The sequence below is a fragment of the Xyrauchen texanus genome, chromosome 38 (genome assembly GCF_025860055.1).
Source record: "Xyrauchen texanus isolate HMW12.3.18 chromosome 38, RBS_HiC_50CHRs, whole genome shotgun sequence".
In the NCBI taxonomy this organism is placed as follows: Eukaryota; Metazoa; Chordata; class Actinopteri; order Cypriniformes; family Catostomidae; genus Xyrauchen; species Xyrauchen texanus.
In genome coordinates this window covers 20,389,328-20,410,354 of record NC_068313.1, presented here as the reverse complement: position 1 = coordinate 20,410,354, position 21,027 = coordinate 20,389,328, and the positions used below count along the sequence as shown (strand labels likewise).

The following is a 21,027-nucleotide window of genomic DNA, read 5'->3' as shown; positions in this document are numbered from 1 at the left end:
CATTTCCCACAATTCTCTGCCTCCCTCACTGCCTGCACTCATCATGGTTCTCACCTGTGTCTAATCCAGTCATCACTCCCTGTGTATTTAAGCCCTGCTTTTTGTTCACTCCCGGTCGATTGTTGAATGTTCATGTCTGGTTTCCTGTGGTGCATTTGCCCTTGTTTCTTGCCCTTCGTGTTCATTCTTCCCGCTGTGTGTTCGTTGGTGTTTAGTTAAGTTTTTCCCACCGTGGACTGTTCTTTTGTTCTTGTGTTTGTTTGTTTTGCTATTTTGTTAAATAAAACCTGCTTTTGGATCCGCAACCCCTGTCTGCCTTCTCCTGCTTCCCGCATTCGTTACAGAACAATCGACCACCTATGGATCCAGCGGTTATACGGGCTAGACGCCGCCTGCTCGATTTAAGGCAAGAGGACCGCCCAATCGAAGACCACATTCGGGACTTTCTCCGTCTGGCGAGCGCCACAGCCTTTCCAGACTCAGCCTTGGTGGTCTTCTTTAGGGACAACTTGGACCCGTCGCTGAAGGAGCAGCTGCCACAGGCGACGCATGGCTGGATACTCCACGACTTCCTGGTGGCGACCCTGCTGGTGTGCGACTCACCGCTCTCTGTGGGCGTTGCTGAGAAGGACCCTACCTCACCATCCACAGGGGAGTCTCTTCAGCCACCCCCGGAGCCCCCAGTAACACCAGCTCCACCTGTCAGCGAACCGACCCTCACGCCAGTCGCCTTCCACGAGCCAGCGCGGCCCACTTCGTCTGCCCGGAGGAGGGAGAGAAGACGGGCTTCCGCCTTCCGGCACACGCCTGTCACGGTGAGCGAGCCAGAGCCCACGCCTGTCACGGTGAGCGAGCCAGAGCCCACGCCTGTCACGGTCAGCGAGCCCGAGCCCTCGTCAGCCACGGTCAACGAGCCAGAGCCCTCTTCAGCCACGGTCAACGAGCCAGAGCCCTCTTCAGCCACGGTCAGCGAGCCCGAGCCCTCGTCAGCCACGGTCAGCGAGCCCGAGCCCTCGTCAGCCACGGTCAGCGAGCCCGAGCCCTCGTCAGCCACGGTCAGCGAGCCCGAGCCCTCGTCAGCCACGGTCAACCAGCCAGAGCCACTAGCCCCCGAAGTCAGTGAGCCAGCGCCTGTAGCCTCAGCCATCAGTGAGCCAGCGCCTGTAGCCTCAGCCGTCAGTGAGCCAGCGCCTGTAGCCTCCGATGTCAGTGAGCCAGCACCTGTAGCCTCCGATGTCAGTGAGCCAGCGCCAGTAGCCGTGACCGTCCAAAAGCCAGCGCCAGTGGTCGTGTCCGTCCAAGAGTCAGCGCCTCTCGAGCCTCCCAGGGCTCCTCCTCCCGAGCCTCCCAGGGCTCCGTCTCTCAAGTCTCTCGAGCCTTCCAGGGCTCCTCTTCCCGAGCTTCCCAGAGCTCCGCCTTCTGAGCTTTCCAGAGCTCTGCCTTCTGAGCTTTCCAGAGCTCCGCCTTCCGAGCTTTCCAGAGCTCTGCCTTCCGAGCTTCCTGAGCTTTCCAGAGCTCCGCCTTCCGAGCTTTCCAGAGCTCCGCCTTCCGAGCTTTCCAGAGCTCCGCCTTCCGAGCCTCCCGAGCTTTCCAGAGCTCCGCCTTCCGAGCTTTCCAGAGCTCCGCCTTCCGAGCCTCCCAAGCTTTCCAGAGCTCCGCCTTCCGAGCTTTCCAGAGCTCCGCCTTCCGAGCTTTCCAGAGCTCCTCCTCCCAAGCCTCCCAGGGCTCTGCCTCTCAAGTCCCTCGAGTCTTCCAGGGCTCCTCTCGAGCCTCCCAGGGCTCCGTCTCTCAAGTCTCTCGAGCCTTCCAGGGCTCCTCTTCCCGAGCTTCCCAGAGCTCCGCCTTCTGAGCTTTCCAGAGCTCCGCCTTCTGAGCTTTCCAGAGCTCCGCCTTCCGAGCTTTCCAGAGCTCTGCCTTCCGAGCTTCCCGAGCTTTCCAGAGCTCCGCCTTCCAAGCTTTCCAGAGCTCCGCCTTCCGAGCCTCCCGAGCTTTCCAGAGCTCCGCCTTCCGAGCTTTCCAGAGCTCCGCCTTCCGAGCCTCCCAAGCTTTCCAGAGCTCCGCCTTCCGAGCTTTCCAGAGCTCCGCCTTCCGAGCTTTCCAGAGCTCCTCCTCCCAAGCCTCCCAGGGCTCCGCCTCTCAAGTCCCTCGAGTCTTCCAGGGCTCCTCTCGAGCCTCCCAGGGCTCCGCCCCTCAAGTCTCTCGAACCTTTCAGAGCTCCGCCCCTCAAGCCTCTTAGGGCTCCGCCTCTCAAGCTTCTCGAGCCTCCCAGGGCTCCGCCTCTCAAGCCTCTCGAGCCCTCCAGGGCTCCGCCCCTCAAGCCTCTCGAGCCTTCCAGGGCTCCGCCCCTCAAGCCTTTCAAGCCTACTAGGGCTCCGCCTCCCGAGCCTCCTACGGCTCTGCTTCCAGAGCCTCCTACGGCTCCTCTCCCAGAGACTCCCGAGCCTCCCACGGCTCCACCTTCTGAGCCTCCCATGGCTCCGCCCCCAGAGCCTCCTACGGCTCCGCCTCCAGAGCCTCCTACGGCTCCACCTCCCGAGCCTCCTATGGCTCTGCTCCCAGAGACTCCAGAGCCTTCTAGAGCTCTGCCCCTCGAGCCTTCTAACGGCTCCGCCTCTCGAGCCTCCTACGGCTCCGCCTCTCGAGCCTCCTACGGCTCCGCCTCCCACGGCTCCGCCCCTGAGCCTCCCTTGGCTCCGCCTCCAGAGCCTTCCAGGCCTCCGCCTCTAGAGCTGCCTACGGCGCCACCGCCCTCAGCTCCATCTCATGAGTCTCCCTCAGCTCCGCCTCCTGAGCTCCCAGAGCCTCCCATGGACTGCCGAATTGCCCCTTGTGCCCCCGTAGACTGCCTAATTGCCCCTTGTGCCCCCATGGACTGCCTAATTGCCCCTTGTGCCCCCGTGGACTGCCTAATTGCCCCTTGTGCCCCCGTGGACTGCCTAATTGCCCCTTTTACCCCCATGGACAGCCTAATGGTCCCTTGTACCTCCTTGGATGGTCTCTGTTTCCCTTGTGCTCCCTTTCATCTATCTGTTTTCCCCCCCGGTCTACCCCCTCACTCCTTGGTAATTTTTTGTTTTTGGTATTTCTGTCTTTTTTGTTAGGACCGTCTGGAATCCGGTCCTTTTGAGGGGGGGTTATGTCACGTTCCTCTGTTGTCTACCCTGTGTTCTGTGTCTCACTATTCACGTTCATGTCATGTTTCCTTGTCTGCTCTGTGTTTTCCATTTCACCCGTCACCGTTCACGCTCCATGTCACGTTTTCCTTGTTGTCCGCCCCGTGTTTCACTGTCCTTGTCTAAAACTACATTTCCCACAATTCTCGGCCTCCCTCACTGCCTGCACTCATCATGGTTCTCACCTGTGTCTAATCCAGTTATCACTCCCTGTGTATTTAAGCCCTGCTTTTTGTTCACTCCCGGTCGATTGTTGAATGTTCATGTCTGGTTTCCTGTGGTGCATTTGCCCTTGTTTCTTGCCCTTCGTGTTCATTCTTCCCGCTGTATGTTCGTTGGTGTTTAGTTAAGTTTTTCCCATCGTGGACTGTTCGTTTGTTCTTGTGTTTGTTTGTTTTGCTAGTTTATTAAATAAAACCTGCTTTTGGATCCGCAACCCCTGTCTGCCTTCTCCTGCTTCCCGCATTCGTTACAGCCCACATGGGCTGAGGTGCCCATCTGTGTGAAATATAGACGATAGTCCAACATTTATTAAATTATCAAATGATTAGTAATGAACACATCTGAAATTATTTGATTATATTAATGTGTTTTAGTATATAAAATCACAGCTTTTAGATAATCAGGTCTACCAGAACTTCTTATCATTTGTAATCAGTCAAATATTTCTCTGTTAGCACATATGTCATTGAACATCTTCAAATAATGCCATAACATTTATTTTCAGTTCTAAATTACTTCTATTTACTTTAAACAAGTCATCAAACATGCCTCTACAAGTGATAAAACATATGTGCGTTGGCACGGAAACTCCCATACGTGCAAATTTGCGCTTTTCAGTTTAAAATGGACACGAGAGATCCATCCTACCCAGAAAAACACAATCTTTTCAACTTTAAAGTTTGTTCGAGTCATTTATGGCAATAATAAAAACTGGGACAATGAAAAATATTGCAGGTAATAGTGAAACTCATAATTGTTTTTCTCCATGGAATGATTATACTGTAGATTTGATGCATTAATAGGTTTCTGATTTAATGCTATCAGACTTTGGGTCTGTAAATTGAAATGAGCAATTTCTCATCCTAATTTTGTGTTCAGTTTTAAAGGATGTATCTGGGTTATCCAGAGAAGAGGAGTGAATGTTTTTGTCTTTTTCAGTGTTGTTGCTTTATTAATATTCCCTATCTAAAGGACTGTGGTTATTTATATAATAATTATTATATTAGTAGATACCATGTGCCCCTTTTGTTTTTCCTTGATATTTTTAAAGCATTATAAAATGAACTAGACTTTATATGTGTGAAATGATCATGTCTTGTGCATGCACTCTTTATATGTACAGCCGGGTTTAACCATGGATTTAACAAATAAAACATGTTTGTCCTGCATAAAGTGAGGTTTTGTCCAATATATATATATATATATAGTCAGGGTTGGGAGGGTTACTTTTGAAATGTATTCCACTACAGATTTCAAAACACATGCTGTAAAATGCAATTTTTAACGTATTCCATTAGATTACTCATGGTCAGTTAAAGAAAAGTTTTTTTTTCTAATGTACAATAATTTATCAATTTTTCTCTGTGCATGAATGCAGCAAGCGATGTCGAAGATGTTATCTGCAACCACTAAACTAGAGTCATTTTTTTTATGTTTCACTTATCGTTAAGGTGTGGATTTGGCTTTGGGAAACTGACCAGCAGTTATGTGCAACTTTATCCCGAAGCAGAAATAGAAAGCTTGTCGATTAAGTTCGATAATTCCGATATGAAATTCTCTATGCGAGAGCGGAAATCTTTACTAATCAAATGATCAATTGTACAATAGAGGCATGAAAGCAGAATGCGCCGCCTGCAAATTAGGACACACTGATCTGCAAGATCATACATGTTTATTGCTTTTGATGCAGGGATTTTTTTCTGTGTGTTCGCCAGGATTCAAGGAAAAATGCTTTGCCATTATACAATATTATTAAGCTGACATATTCAATTGAGGGTGCTCTAACGTTCACAGCCCTGCAGAACCGGGCTTGCATCTAGCTGGCAGCTGCACTGACGTGATGGCAAAACAACAAGGTACCTTACTTAACTATTAATTTATTTTCGAATGGTAGTATAGCCTAATAGCTAGGGGAGAACTGGGACTTTTTCTGAAGGGCCGGCCACGAAATGGTGTCGAATGTGTCGCAATAAGCTGAAATAGGCTGGTGCTTTATGCAGAAAGCACCACAAAACAATGTGGCGATAAACAGAAAAGGACAGTGACAACCACCACCCCCCTCAAAACGTTTTGGGCCAGATTTCCCTCTATAAATGGTCCTTCTATGGAATAGAGCTGCTTAATATATCTATGTTTATGTTCCAAGAAAAAGTAACAGCATATGCATTTGGAATAACATAAGGGTGAGTAAATGAATGAGTAAAAAATTTTTTTGAGGGACTTGTTCCCACAGTGTTTATTGTGGTTGCGGCCTTGACAAGACCCTTCCGGTCCTGATCACCCTGTCGGGTTTATTGTGCAATACCTGTACATTATCCCGTCCTTAAATAATTGTAATGACACTAACTACAGACAACTAGTAGCCTGAGACCATGTTCGAAATGAACAAGTTGGACTCATACAGGCTAGGTGGCTCATAAGAGTTACTAAACTGTTTATTGAACCAAAGAAATTAACGATTCAAAACTTATTCACAGCAGAGCCATCTTTCATTTTTGATGGGAATTACAACGAGGCTGTGAAAAACAGACATACAGATCTTGGGCTGTTCTGCAGTTTAAGTGTTTTTGGATTCCATGGACAAAACGTAAAAAAAAAAAAAAAAACTTTCTCAAGAACATTTAATTGATTAAAACTAACCTAATTAAAAAAAACTTTATTTACGGTTTTATACAGTGCACTTAATTGAAGAGACTGTAAGTCGTTCCACCACAGCCTCGTTTTCATTCCCATTAAAAATCAAAGTGATCAAGGCCTATGGAAAGTAAACTGAACTTCCCATCACTAGTCAATAATGGTGCTACCAGTACTTTTTCTGTAGAAAAAAACTAAAGCAGGCAACACTCAGTTTTCTATTCATCATCATTTATCGATCATGAATGAAGTAAAATCATGTGTTGCAACATCTACTCTCATTATTCCTCCATGGTTTCTGCGTATCTCATATTCTGTGCATATATATATACAGAGATTAATAAATTTAGTCTGTTAGGTTTGTACACAGGTAGGTTAAATTGCATCTTATCTGTGCATTTGGAAGTGTTCAGGCTTATTTAAGTTCAGACCTTCCCCAGTCCTTCATAAAATCATGTCTCACTGGTCTGACGTAGAATCTGAGCACATATGATGGATGTCTGTGCTGGTGCTGGCTGCTGTCAGTCAAACACACTGGGCTCTGTTTATAAGCTGCTCTCTTTTTGCAAATAATGAAACAAACCTTTTTTTAATCAGGGTAATGAATAACGAGAAGGTCTTTATCAGAGTAAAAAGTATTTAGCTGTAAATGTAGTGAAGAAAAAAGTTTGTTACATACATCCAACAAAAATTTTAAAAGTGGGATTAATATACTAATATCAAGCCTTTAATTACACATTTAATACCTTACACTATTATAAATTACATACAATTCAAAGGCCTTCCAGACTTTAATATATTTTAATAATGAAGTGTACTAAATGCTTGTAATGCCTCCTGCACATTTTAAGTTAACTTTTGTAAATAGGTTTTGACAAACCAAACTATAATTACAATTATTTTACAGCCTGTGAAATAATACCCAACTCAATTTCCATCCATAAACCTTTATAATAAAAAACTGATTTTAATTATTATTTTTAAGGTTACTTCAGATGATTTTGTGTCAAAACACAAGATAATCAAAATTATATGATGTATTCTAAAATCACAAAATATAGTCATCCAAAAATAACCAATGTGTGCCTGTATCTAATTGTAATAAACAGAAAACAACACAAGGTTGACAGAATTTAGGTTTAATTCTTTTATCTATGTATGTCACCCTGGACATGTAAATAAACATTTCATGTTGAGCATCCACACACAGATGGCACTGTCAGACAAAAACACAAGGTCACTTTACACTCACACACTCCGGGGAGAGATTAATTTCGAGACTACATGGTGAGGTAAATAGCTGCAGCTGTCGTGTTTGTGCTGCCGTGATAAACGGATGGAGACAGAAGGAGCCAAATGGTCCTGTTGGATGGCAGTATTTGGCAGGGTGGGGTTGTCAGTTACTTGATCCCCTGTCTGGTTCATAGAGGCTAGAACTCACAGTCCGGGCCCAAAATTCAACAGGCATCAAATGTGGGTAAACATTGGCTTTGGAGAGTAAATAAAATGGGATTTACTTGCCAGTTGGAGGGTAACTTTATTAGCAACATAACTTCAACATATTTCAAGATTTAAATCGAGGTGTAAGAATCAATTATGACCCCCACTAAAGTGGCATTCAAATAAAAGACATGCAAACCACCTACTAATCTACTAACTGTTTGAACTTGCACATATTCTGATGACAGTAATTATTGCTGTTAAAATATAACAAAAATCTATGGCTTCTAGAATAAAGTTGTAATATTGCAAAAATAAAGTAATATTGTTTTGAGAAAAATCGCACAATAAGCCTACAAAAATAAAGTCGTAACATTACAAGATTGAAGTAGTAATATTTTGAGAATAAAGTAAAAATTATGCCGTAGCATTGTGAGACTTAAGTCATGAAAATGTATTAATAAACATAAACATAATAATCATAGCATTTTGAAAGTTAAAAAGACTAAATAAATTTGTAGCATTATGAGATAAAAATATAAATGAAAATAAAGTTTAATGAGATTGATTATGAGATTAATGTAGTAATATTCGAAGGATAAAGTCAAAATTATGAAAATAAAGTCATAGCATTATGAGATTACAATAATAGCATTATGAGATTGAAGTCATAATTCTGAGAATAAAGTAGTAGCATTATAAAATTAAAGCTGTAGGATTATGATCTCAAAGTCATTGCATTGTGAGATTACATTTGTAATTTTTTGAGAAGTCATATGATCAAAATATTAATATTTTTAAAATAAAGTCAAAATTACAAGAATAAAGTATAGCATTGTGAGATTTAAATCATAGATAGCATTATGAGATTAAAATTACAATATGTTGAGAATAAAATCACAAAATTAGGAGATTAAATGCATAATATTGCTTGAATACTGTAGAAATATTTATAGAGAGAAAATAATCACACATTGGCAGTGGCAAAAAGTTCATTCTGGACCAAAATCACATTCCCTACACAGGACTCTCGCTAGAAATCAACCTTAGGTCCAGTTCTAGTATACTTTCGGCAGCTATAAATACCCTATAATGCAAGTGGTTATTTCTCATAATTGCTTGGAATTTTTCACAAGCAATAATTGTCAATCAACCTTGTCCACAGAAGAGAATAAATGACTAAATGCCATTACAAAAAAGTTGAATGTCACAAATGATTTCCACAAGGACAGAAGAACATTCAGTACTTAAATAGCTGAGGCTGACTACATGCCATTCTCTGAAGAGAAGTCATGACAAAACGCAACAGACTGATATGAAACTCAGTCACGATTGAATTTAATTTCACAAAACGAGCAGAAACCTTGCAAGCTTGTTCAGCCATGTAATATGAGGAACGCTGATTATTTATCCACACATTGCACACAGGCCTCAATCATTTGTGTCTGAGAGCTGGATACCATGGCTTATAAAATTGTACATGCATCAGATTCAGGTGTTTCTGTGGCTCTAATGGCAGGATATGGCACTATCCCAGGGAACATACTTACTGATAAAATGCAAGTCTTTAATAATCTTTTCGGATAAGTTGGTTTGGAAAAAAAAGTGTGTCAGATGCATAAATTATTTAGCTAGCTAAGAAGCCTGCTGAAGACTGCAACAAACCAGCATCCAAAACACAGCATACTGTACATTTGGGACCAAGTTATGCTGTTTATTTCATCAGGGTCAGATCTATACGAGCAGGAACAAGGTAAATTTCTTTATCCAGTGTATTGGTGTCCTTTTATCGGTTTATGTTATATTCTAATACAATAACAGCAATAAAGCATGAATCACCCAGTCTGGTGCAGTACAATCCCCCTGCAGGCCTAAAAAATGGCCTAGCAGCTCACTTTACCAGCTGGAGTCCAATTGAGTAATGTACAGGCTCCCCCTGGACACACAGACACTTAAATGTGTATTGCACCTGCATGAATACACACACACACACACACACACTCGCACTCACTCACACACAAACACACACACACACACACACACACATGCTTTTACAGACTAAAAAAGCAACTATTGGTTACCTTTTCTGAGGTACAATAAACTGGAAATGGTCTTCTGCCTCTTACACACCACTGAGTCAATCTACAACTGCTGTCTCTATTGCACATTATGTCATGTCTGAATGGACTTTTAGATGCAGGAGGTGACAGTGATGGCAGTCTGAGATGTTATCTGGCACAAAAGTAGCTGGGCAAAATGTACTATCCAATGCAAAATCCATAAATGTATCTTTTCTTGTTGTCTGGTTATGAATGATTGCTTGTACTTAGAGATTGAGAGGCAAGCAAAGGCGGCAGCATTGATTTTTCTTTTTCATCCTCCCAGTTTATTGTATTGGAGTCTGACAAACACGCACACTGTCAATTATTCAATACACACGAGAAAAAGTCATATGGAAGCAATTCAAACTCTGTAACTGACAGCTTATCGGTTTACAGCCATACAGAGAGAATCATAAAAAAAAAAAAATTCAAACTACATTAAAGATCTCTCCTAACAAACACAAATCAAAGCAAATCTGTTTTTTTAACAGATAACTTTAATAACTTATTAATAAAAAACAGAATGGGACTGGAAAACATAATGAAATGGATTTGAACTCATGGCACTATGGCTCAAAGCATGCCTGCAAACCACTAAACCAATGACTAGACTAGACCATGACCCATCTAAAATGTTGGGTCATGACCAGAAAATGAGTTGTAGATCTGTTCTGATAGGGTCTAGAAAGCAGGGAAAAACTATTCTAAATGAAAACAATAAAAGGCAAAGGAGCTAAATGAATAGTTTAAAATGCATCTATCAACCAGTAATATGACTAATTAAGTACAACATTTGGCCACAGCTTGTCTGTAAATCATACTTAGTAAATCACACTTCTTCTGCGGTTGTTTCTGCATTAAAAAAATTGTTAATTCATTGTATGTCATGTTAAAATACGTCATGGTTTCTGTCGTAACCTCCGTTCCCTGAGGGAGTGAACAAGACGTTGTGTCGAATGAAGTGACACAAGGGGTCTTCCTTGGATGCCGAATTGTACCTCTGAACCTGAGAAAAGGCCAATAGCAGGAGATAGCATGTTGGGATCTTTTAGGATGTCCCAAGGCTAGGGTGCTGAGAGAAGACTTGAAGCCCTTACCCTGCTCCGCGCACCCAGCAGGGGGCGGATTTAGAAACTGAGGAAGAGGCCTAAGGGGGCATCTTCAGAACTCGTCAGCGCTGGCGTGCCGGGGCTGTAGGTGAGGCCTGAGGCAAGGTAGCTCTCCAGCAAAGGGAGGAGAAACATCCAGGCAGCGACGTTCAGTGGCTGACCTAGGACAGAAGGTGCAAGGATCAACTTGGTGAAGGGCGCAAGGTGCAAGCGGAATAGGCCGGGGAGGATTCAGTCTCCGGGCGCCTTTCAGGAACTTGATAATCAAGTCGTGCTTACCAAGGGACTTGCCATCTACTGCGTCGTGGTGGGCTGTGATAGCAGCTACATACACCTTCAAGGTAGAGGCCTCTCCTGCAGGAATAGAAGCACTGACCGAACTGCGCATCTCTGCGTGTCTTCGCCTCGGGAAGAACACCAATTCGCAAACAAGCGCCACTTTAAGGCGTAAAGTTGCCTGGTGGAGGGAGCTCTGACTTGGTTGATCATGTCTACGACAGCAGGTGGTAGACACACAAGATCTTCTGCATCCCATCCAGGGGCCAGACATGGAGGTTCCAGAGGGTGCCCTGTCCCTGAGAAAGAAGGTCCTTCCTCAGGGGAATTTTCCAGGGAGGGGCTGTTGTGAGGAGCGTGAGATCAGAGAACCAGGTGTGGGTGGGCCAGTAGGGGGCCACCAAGATGACCTGTTCCTCATCCGCCCTAATCTTGCACAACACCGATGCATGAAGTCTCACTGGGGGAAATGCGTACTTGCGCAGCCCCCGGGGCCAGCTGTGTGCTAGCGTGTCTGTCCCGAGAGGGGCTCCTGTTTGGGAGTACCAGAGCGGAAAGTGGGAGTTGTCTTGGGAGGCAAAGAGATCTATCTGTGCCTTGCCAAATCGGTTCCATATGAGCTGGATCACCTGGGGGTGGAGCCTCCACTCTCAGCAATTGATGTGCCAATGCTGCTGGGGTCCTTTCCAGGGTCCAGGGGTGATTGCCACACGGTGTGTGCTGTGGCGCCATGTTCATCTCGGGACTCGAGTCGGTAGCCAGTGCTGTAGTGGTTTCATATGTATCAACCCGAGCGACACGACCGTGGCTGAGGATGCCGCATGCCCCAGGAGCCTCTGGAATTATTTTAGAGGTAGTTGAGTATGCGGATGCACAAAAGAGTGGCCTCTGCATCCTTTGTGAAGACGCAAGGGGACAGGGACAGGCCGAAGGGAAGGACCTTGTACTGATACTTCTGGCTATCGAACACGAACCGTAAAAAGGGTCGGTGTCGTGGCAGAATGGAGACGTGGAGGTATGTGTCCTTCAATTCTTCCGCCACAAACCAATCTAGCTGTCGAACGCAGGTGAGAATCTGTTTCTGCGTGAGTATTTTGAACGGGAGTCTGTACAAAGCCCGGTTGAGAACTCGCAGGTCCAAGATTGGTCGCGACCCGCCGCTTTTCTTGGGTACGATGAAGTAAGGGCTGTAGAAACCCTTCTTCATCATGGCTGGAGGGACGGGCTCTATCGCATCTTTGAGGAGCAGGGTGTAGATCTCTGCTTGTAAGGCACTGGCTTGTTGTCCTAAGGAGGTGTCTTTGGAACTCGTCCGAGCAGTTGTGGGGCCGGAGGCGAAGGAGCTGCGTCCGGGGGACCGGGACTGTAGAGTTCTAGGGCCAGGGTGCAGTGAAAACGGATGACCCAGGGAGTGGGGAAATCGCTCTTTTATTGAACATGTGGGTACCGCAACCTGGAGAGGGTGCGGAAAATGAAAATAAGGAAAACAAGTATTCTCCAACTGGCCCTCAACCAGGGGACGGAGTGGTCATGGTACCACCTCCAGAGCGAACATACGATTGCCTGGGTTGCCCGCCTCAGGAGCGCTTCGGCACTTTCCTGGTCCAGGAAGGGGTCCTCGAGACGGGGGGCGTACGCCGCCTGCGAGCGAGGTGCTCGACGGGTGGCGTGGCTGTGAGCGGCGCCGGGGTACCAGTCGTCAAGCCGCGAAGGCTGTGGGGAGGATGGGGGGTTACATTCCAAGCCCACGCTCACGGCAGCCTGGGAAAGCATGTTGGCCATCTGCACATCCGCCTCCAACTGGGCAGGCTGGCCCGAAGGCAGCAGTCCAGTCGAGTCTTCTGCGTCAGACGCCTGGGAACTCAGCTGCTTGCTGCACAACCATTCGGCTCCGAAGAAAAATTCTGACTGGCATTCGCTGCCCTGCTTATCCTTGGGGCATGCAAATTCTGTCTGCCAACTTGACATTGGCCTTTTCTCAGGTTCAGAGGTACAATTCGGCGTCCAAGGAAGACCCCTTGTGTCACTTCTTTCGACACAACTGTCTGCAAATTTTCTATCGGATTGAGGTAAGGGCTTTATGATGGCCACTCCAATACCTTGACTTTGTTGTCCTTAAACCATTTTGCCACAACTTTGGAGGTATGCTTGGGGTCATTGTCCATTTGGAAGACCCACTTGCAACTGAGCTTTAACTTCCTGGCTAATGTCTTTAGATGTTGCTTCAATATATCCACATAATTTTCCTTCCTCATGATGCCATCTATTTTGTGAAGTGCACCAGTCCCTCCTACAGCAAAGCACCCCCACAGCATGATGCTGCCCCACCCATGATTCACGGCTGGGATGGTGTTCTTTGGCTTGCAAGCCTAACCCTTTTTCTTCCAAACATAATGATGATATGGCCAAACAGTTCACTTTTTGTTTCATCAGACCAGAGGACATTTCTCCAAAAAGTAAGATATTGTCCTCATGTGCACTTGCAAACTGTAGTCTGGCTTTTTTTTGGTGGTTTTGGAGCAGTGACTTCTTCCTTGCTGAGCAGCATTTCAGGTTATTTTGATATAAGACTCGTTTTACTGTGGATATAGATACTTGTCTACCTGTTTCCTCCAGCATCTTTGCAAGGTCCTTTGCTGTTGTTCTGGGATTGATTTGCACTTTTCGAACCAAACTACTGCATGTTCATCTCTAGGAATGCGTCTCCTTCCTGAACAGTATGATGGCTGCGTGGTCCCATGGTGTTTATACTTGCATGGTGCACTATTTTTTTAATGTGGTAACTTCGGGCATTTGGAAATTGCTCCCAAGGATGAACCAGACTTGTGTAGGTCCACAAATTTGTTCTGAGGTCTTGGTTGATTTCTTTTGATTTTCCCATGATGTCAAGCAAAGAGGCACTGAGTTTGCCTTAAAATACATCCACAGGTACATCTCCAATTGACTCCAATTAGCCTATCCTTCTAATTTCCTAAAGGCTTGACTTAATTTCTGGAATTGTTTAAGCTGCTTAAAGGCACAGTTAACTTAGTGTATGTACATTTCTGACACACTGGAATTGTGATATTGTCAATTAAAAGTGAAAATATCTGTAAACAATTTTTGAAAAAATGACTTATGTCATGCACAAAGCAGATGTCCTAAATTACTTGTCAAAACTATAGTTTGCTAATATGAAATCTGTGGAGTGGTTAAAAATGTGTTTTTATGACTTCAACCTAAGTGTATGTAAACTTCTGACTTCAACTCTATATTGATTTATTGCTATTGGCCTGGCAAATATTTATATAAGTGATTAATTCGATTAATTTATACATATATCATGTCATAAATTCAATAAAAAAATGAATTGAATTTGAATTGTTCCAGTGTTTTGTTCCTAGGGTAAACAATTTTGGTATTGTGCTGGGTCCCCACTTGATGTCCAATGTAAAATCTGTCCTGAAGCATAACCAGTTGAGAACCACTGCGCTAGACCACATCTTCAGCTTCTAAGCAGTTCTTATTTATTTTTTAACCCTACATTCGAAAGAATCATGTCCCAAGGAGGTTCAAACAGAGGCATTCTGAAATCACCTGTGTTTACCAGGCACTTTTATAATATATTGGCCACATGTTTTTCCATGTGAAGGACAGACAGTGACATTCATGTAGCACCAGAGGGGCAGCGGTGTTAAATATTTGCTCCTGCAGAACAGTTGGCGAGCAACAGCAGAGTCTCACATCAGAGCACCGCAAACAGAAACCACACATTTTAATTAATCATCAACTAAACAAGACAGCAAGAAACAGGGCTTGTGGTGGAGGTGCTTTTGTAAGTGCAGGAAGTGAAGAGATGCAGGGAAAATCGAGGAGGAGAGCAGCACCGGTTAATAACTCAACCAAACTGGCTAAGTTAGTAGCGGTTTGTTCCATGTTTGAACAAAAAAGCAGACGTCAGAAGCAGACTCAGGAGAGGCGTGGATGGCACTGGCCGCTTAATAATTGATCTATCAAAAGCAGGAGCTTGTTTTGTGCAGATGAGAGCACGCTGCCTCATCTGATCCCTGAGCTGCCGGATTCAAAGGCATTGTTATTGTAATATGCCACCAAATATGCAGATCAATGCTTCTGAGCACAAACATTGCACGAGCCAGCCACACCACAGTGCATTAACAGCTTCACACTTGAACACATGCAAAACCACACGCATACCATTTTCTAAACCAGCTGGAACTAAATTTACATTTTGCACTGCTCAATATGGCACCAGATAGATTAGACAGAATTCTTATCTCCACTGAAAGCCCAGACCCACATTAAATGGTCTCTCTCTATTTCAGTTCAGCAAGACATTGCTGTTCCAAACTGTAATGAAGTCAGTTTTAACAACTACAGTATATTCATTTCCTTAATGAGGGAAAGATCCTGTAGAGCTCTTCTCCACTGAGACAGAGGCTATGCATGTGCTAATAAACACAACTCACAAAAACAACATCTCTTAACCAAGTATCTGAGCCCTTCGGTAATTTTTGTTAGCATTTAATTATACATTATGACTGTCACTATAAGAGCACTCTCAGAGAGGATGTAATTGACAGTAATTTTATAGTAATGGTGAGTCTGAAGTGCTCTTGTGAATCAAAAAGCATCCAGTGCAGCATTTTGGATGTTAATATCATTGATGGTACAAGGCAAACTGGTGTTTCAAATCTCTTGGTAACAATGTAACTGCTTTAAAGAATAGTTTGCTGTAAAAACTATCCAATATAGTTTCACATAAGGTGTTTTTCCACAGCAAGAACTTTTACTAGTTCCTGGAACTATTTCAGGTTCTCGTTGTTTGGTGGAATTTAATCCGGACAGGTATAACAACGAACTGATTTTAGTTCAGGTATAGTTCCACAATTATGTGGAATACGCCTAAATGGAGTGTTTCAATACCTTTGCAAACTGGATAATGAGTAATTCTAAGAAAGCCATAATGTTAAAGCTGAGGTGTTTTGGGGACTGTTTTGAAATTTTATTAGTTGTCTCTTACAAGTAATTGGGGTTGTAATTCTGTTTTGCGTTCTATTATATTAGTGTAAATAATAAATTTTTATGTGAAATTACAAAGTTTTATTCAAGTAGGGCACTCAACTCAAGCTCTAAGCTTTCCCACAGGATTGCATTATAGAGTTAAAGGTGGATTTGTGATGGAGAGGATGGCAAGAGATGTGTCAAATATGTAGTAAAAGGTTGCTAAAAATTTATTTGCATTGTAAAGGACTGCATTAAATGAACATGCTCCTCCAAATCCTTCTATTTAATACTTTTGCATACAGCTGTGTTACAGGGAATTGAATAGGCATCTTTAAACACAGAGGACCCTCCATAAGTCACCCAAAGTGTATTACCGCAGATTCCTGTGGTGTTGCAACACCACAAATCCTTTTTTTTTATTAGCCTTTGTTTATGACATCAACATAAAAAAGCAGAGTACACATGCACATTTCCCTTTTCCAATGTATTAATTCTAAGAGTTACATTCCAACCCTAAGGCAGCAAATCTGGTGTAAAACCCTATCACTTTAATTAAAAGTGATTACAAATTACACCGCTCAGCGTTGGGCCTAACGAGAGATAGAGGCTAGAGATAGCGATGTGTTTTACAGCTTAAAAGCTTCAGGCAGCATTACTCACCTATTCTGAATGAGAGCGGGCCACTGGAGGCATTTCTCACCCACATGGCTAAGAAGAGCAGAGGCGCCCAGGCTGCGAGCATCTTCTTTGACTCCTCATGGGTCCAGCCCTGGGGGTCCCCCTTCACACAGGCACCTGCCAGACCAAATACAATACAAACACTTTAGAAAGGTTATACACACATACTTTTCAGTCAAAGAAGGACCTATATCATAGGGCTGCAACTAACAATTATTTTGATAATCGATTAATCAAACAATTATTAGAATGATTATTCGACTATTTGGCGATTATTGCAATGATTAATCATTAGCTCTTAACCGATTATTCAGCTTGTGTCCCGACTTTAAAGATTGTATTAAATGTGCTTACTAACAATAAAGAGGGGGGAAAAAATCATCTTTTAAAAATACCTCTAAATGACATTCACTGAATTAAAGGGAAAAATACTTTTTATTAAGTTTAATTCAGTAAAGAAATTCACTGCAAAATTCACTGTGTTTTTGTCTTGTTTTCCATTTAAAATTGTCTAAAAATCCTTAAAACAAGATACATTTACTTGAGAAGCAACATATAAGATATTTAGACTTGCTTTAACAGAATGTATTTTGTATATAAGTGTATTTTATTACTTGTTTAATCTTCTGCGATTGCAGTAAAGACAAAAGGGCAAGTCTAAATATCTTATATGCTGCTGCTCAGGTGAATGCATCTTTTTATAAAGGATTTTTAGATATTTTAAAATGTTTGTATTTTTTATGTTATATTCAGCTTTTTTAATATTATATTCAGCATTCTCAGATAACAATTATTTATTCTGCAGTATAGTTCGTAAAGTAAATGTACATTGTTTAAAATTAGTTTTAGATATTTTTTATTTGAAAACAAGCCAAAACAAATAATACAAGTATATTGTTTCAGTTTATAATGGGGTGAAGACTTCCTCTCTCACCTTTCTGTTCACAAATATAAAGCTACCTTTATATTTTAGGAAGAGGATTGCCATATTTGGGGGGTCCCAGGTATTAAAAAGTTTGAAAATGCCTGCTATAAAGCAAGTTGGTTTTGGCAGAGGTAAATGTTGAGTGAAGCTAATCTATCTTTAACTCACACAAAAAAAACTTTCTTATTAATAAAGTTGCTTATTACCAATTTTCTTCACGATAAGAAATGCACAGTGACACATATATTATGATTCAATAAGTCACGAGCCATCATGTTATAATCTAGCTGCAGCGAGTGTGCGCACTCGAGGGATGAACGTCCCCGCGACAGAGTGCAGTTTCAATCTCTCCCTCTTAGATCTGGACATTTGTGATCTGCTTCCGTATTATTTGAACATTAATAAAGCTATAACGCAAGATGTAACACCGGGGTATTTCCATTAAAGAGCTCCGGCTCCGCTTATTCCACAACAAGAGTGCTTCTGAATGTACTTATTTTGGTATTTTTGTATAATTCCCTTGTAATTTGCGATCTACATAAGCTCAAGTTGTTTGGAAAGTTTAGAGTGCATCTGGACAGTGATCTATGTAATTCTTCCTCTCCTCAGTCAGGCTGCAGTGCTGCTCTCACGCGTCATCATTAGAGTTTAATGTGATCATGTTACGCTAAATGAAATCAAATGATTATTCGACAATGAACATTTTTGTCGACAATTTTTTATTGTCGATGTTGTCTACTAATCATTTCAGCCCTACTATATCACTATATATGCTGTATATATATATATATATATACAGTATATATCTATATAGACAGACAGACAGATAGACAGATAGACAGATAGATAGATAGATAGATAGATAGATAGACAGATAGATAGATAGATAGATAGATAGATAGACAGATAGACAGATAGACAGATAGATAGATAGATAGATAGATAGATAGATAGACAGATAGACAGATAGATAGATAGATAGATAGATAGATAGATAGGTGCTGTACAGCAGGATTTTTCAAACTGGGTTCCACACACCAACAAGAAGGATGCTAGTGTGTCCATGGAAAATATTAGGGGGAAAAAGGATTTTGACAAAATGCATTTTTGTGACTTTCAAAGTTAACACCTCAATTTAAAAGATTAGAATCTATGGTCAAATATTTACATACATTTACACCTTTTCTACAGTATGTCATACTGCTTTCTACAAACAAGCATCTTTACTATGCACGTAAGTCCACAAAAGTTGTGATTTTATTAAAGGGGTCATATAATGGTACATGCACTTTTTCAAGTTGATTGTACTGAAATGTGTGTTGGCTGTGCCTGTACACAACTATCCTATTATGATAAAAATCCATCCAGTGTTTTTGTTTTAATCTCCTTATATATTTTCCCCTGCCTCAAATCGAGCCGTTAGACCGTGTTGATTGACAGCAGTGTTTCAACACAGACCCGCCCTCGCTCGTGAGCGAGCTGTCAATCATAGTCCGTCATCATCGTTGATACACTGGAGCAGAATGGCGCCTAAGCGATTGTGGTGTCCTGTTCTTCGGTGTAATAACGAACACAGCAGTCATTTTGATGTTCCTAAATCTGAACCGCTGAAGACGCAGTGGCTGAGTTTTGTTTACTGATGGGAATATTCCCCACGAGCAACGTCAGTGCGTTCATGTTTGCGCAAATCATTTTTCACCAGACTGCTTTATAAACGAGGGTCAGTATAAAGCTGGTTTTGCTAAGAAGGGGCGGGGTGACCAAAGCTCATTATCATTTAAAGTCATGTGCACTGAAACGGCGTGCTGAAAACAGAGCTGTTTTTGAGCAGGTAAAATTTGTGTTTCCTTAAAATACTAATGAGAATTTTTAATAAAAGTATATTACAAAGTTTTCATTTAGACCCTAAAGATTCATATTAACTTGTACAAAAATGTAATTATATGACCCCTTTAAATTAATGCAGATTTGCATTAAGCAATGCATGCATTTCTAAATGTTTTGATGCAGTTTTAAAATAAATTCTTTAATAATGGTTTCTGTGCTGTGATTGGGTGGCATGGGATGGGAGGAGAATAGAAAAGATCCTTGTTTGAACATATGCATATACAAATACATTAACAGCTGCCTTTATATTTTAGGAAGAGGATTGCCATATTTGGTGGTCCCTGGTATTAAAAAGTTTTAAAATGCCTGCCATAAAGCAAGTTGGTTTTGGCAGAGGTAAATGTTGAGTGAAGTTAGTTACATGAATTTTAGGGAATAAATGTAGTTTCTTTAAAGCCTTTGCAATTCATACAGCATGCAGCCCTTCTAATGTATTTGTAAACATCACAGCCAGTTATTAAGATAATAGAGAAAGACAACAAAAAAAAAAGAGTCTCTCTTCAATATGTGTAATTGTGGTAATGTTAAAAATTTGCTACCAACATATGTTCCATATCAATCAGCTGCATTATCCAAATATAAATAAAGAGAGCAATTAGACGGGCCTCTTGATTGAATCAAGATTGAGGTTTTTAAATTCACAAAAATGCTGTACGCTTGTTTTGTTATGAAGGGACTGGTTTACCCCTGTCCATTTGTCCTATTGATGAGTAGAATATATTCACAATTTTTCTAACCAAAAAGTAATCAAGTAATCATTTTAATGGTTTCACCTGCTGAATGAATACACCCCCTCACTGAACTAGTACTAGTCGGTCATTTGAGCCTGAACGAGATGAGAGGTGTCATTCATGAATGAACTGAATGTACTGGTAAACTAATTTGCAAATGACAGTCAATCACAAATACTGTCTTTACAATAAGGTTGCATTTGTTAATATTAATTTCTTATTTAACATTAGTTAATGCATCAGGTAACTAACAATTAGCAACACTTATTTACAGCATTTATTAATCTTGGTTAATATTAATTAATACATATACTAATACATTTCTTAACATTAAAAATATGTATAAGTTAACACTGAATTTACATTTCTTCTGCACAGTGAAGAAAATGTTCTCAGAACTATTTATGTGGTATTGATCGTTGATTCGATAGTGATTTGATATATGAATTAATGTGTTTCCATTGCTATGTAATGCTAATAATAATGTAATTTCCTCCCCAAGAAAAAGGGCAGGTGTGGTCTCCGCAGGGTCTGGGTAAGACCCCCTTCCCTATATGCGTGTAAGGGCCCCGGCCGTGATTGCTCTATGCGAGAAACATAGAGAGAAAAGAGGCCCAGCCAGGCTGGCCCGTTCCCATGTTGGCAAACATCGCATTGTTCCCCTCCCAGGGTAACTAGAAGGACTCCGATGTTCTTATGGGGCATTGGGGAAGGGTACGTGCAGCCAGGTACAGACGATGCGTGGCACTGGATGAAATCCCTGCCCGCCTCTGTATCGGCGGTCCACATACAAGGTTCAGCGCATGGCAAGATTGGAATGGGTCCCCTAGTGTCGCTTCTCCGACA

The 21,027-nt window shown here is 42.4% G+C and overlaps 1 protein-coding gene across 1 annotated transcript in view; it reads right to left on the bottom strand.

The window, feature by feature from the left end:
* grik4 (glutamate receptor, ionotropic, kainate 4) overlaps nt 1-21,027 on the bottom strand; it is a 552,444-nt gene that overhangs the window by 269,315 nt on the left and 262,102 nt on the right. The window contains exon 3 of the mRNA XM_052109736.1: nt 16,621-16,755. Coding sequence (XP_051965696.1) covers nt 16,621-16,702 — 82 coding nt within the window. The 5' untranslated portion in view covers nt 16,703-16,755. The remainder of the gene's footprint in view (nt 1-16,620; nt 16,756-21,027) is intronic.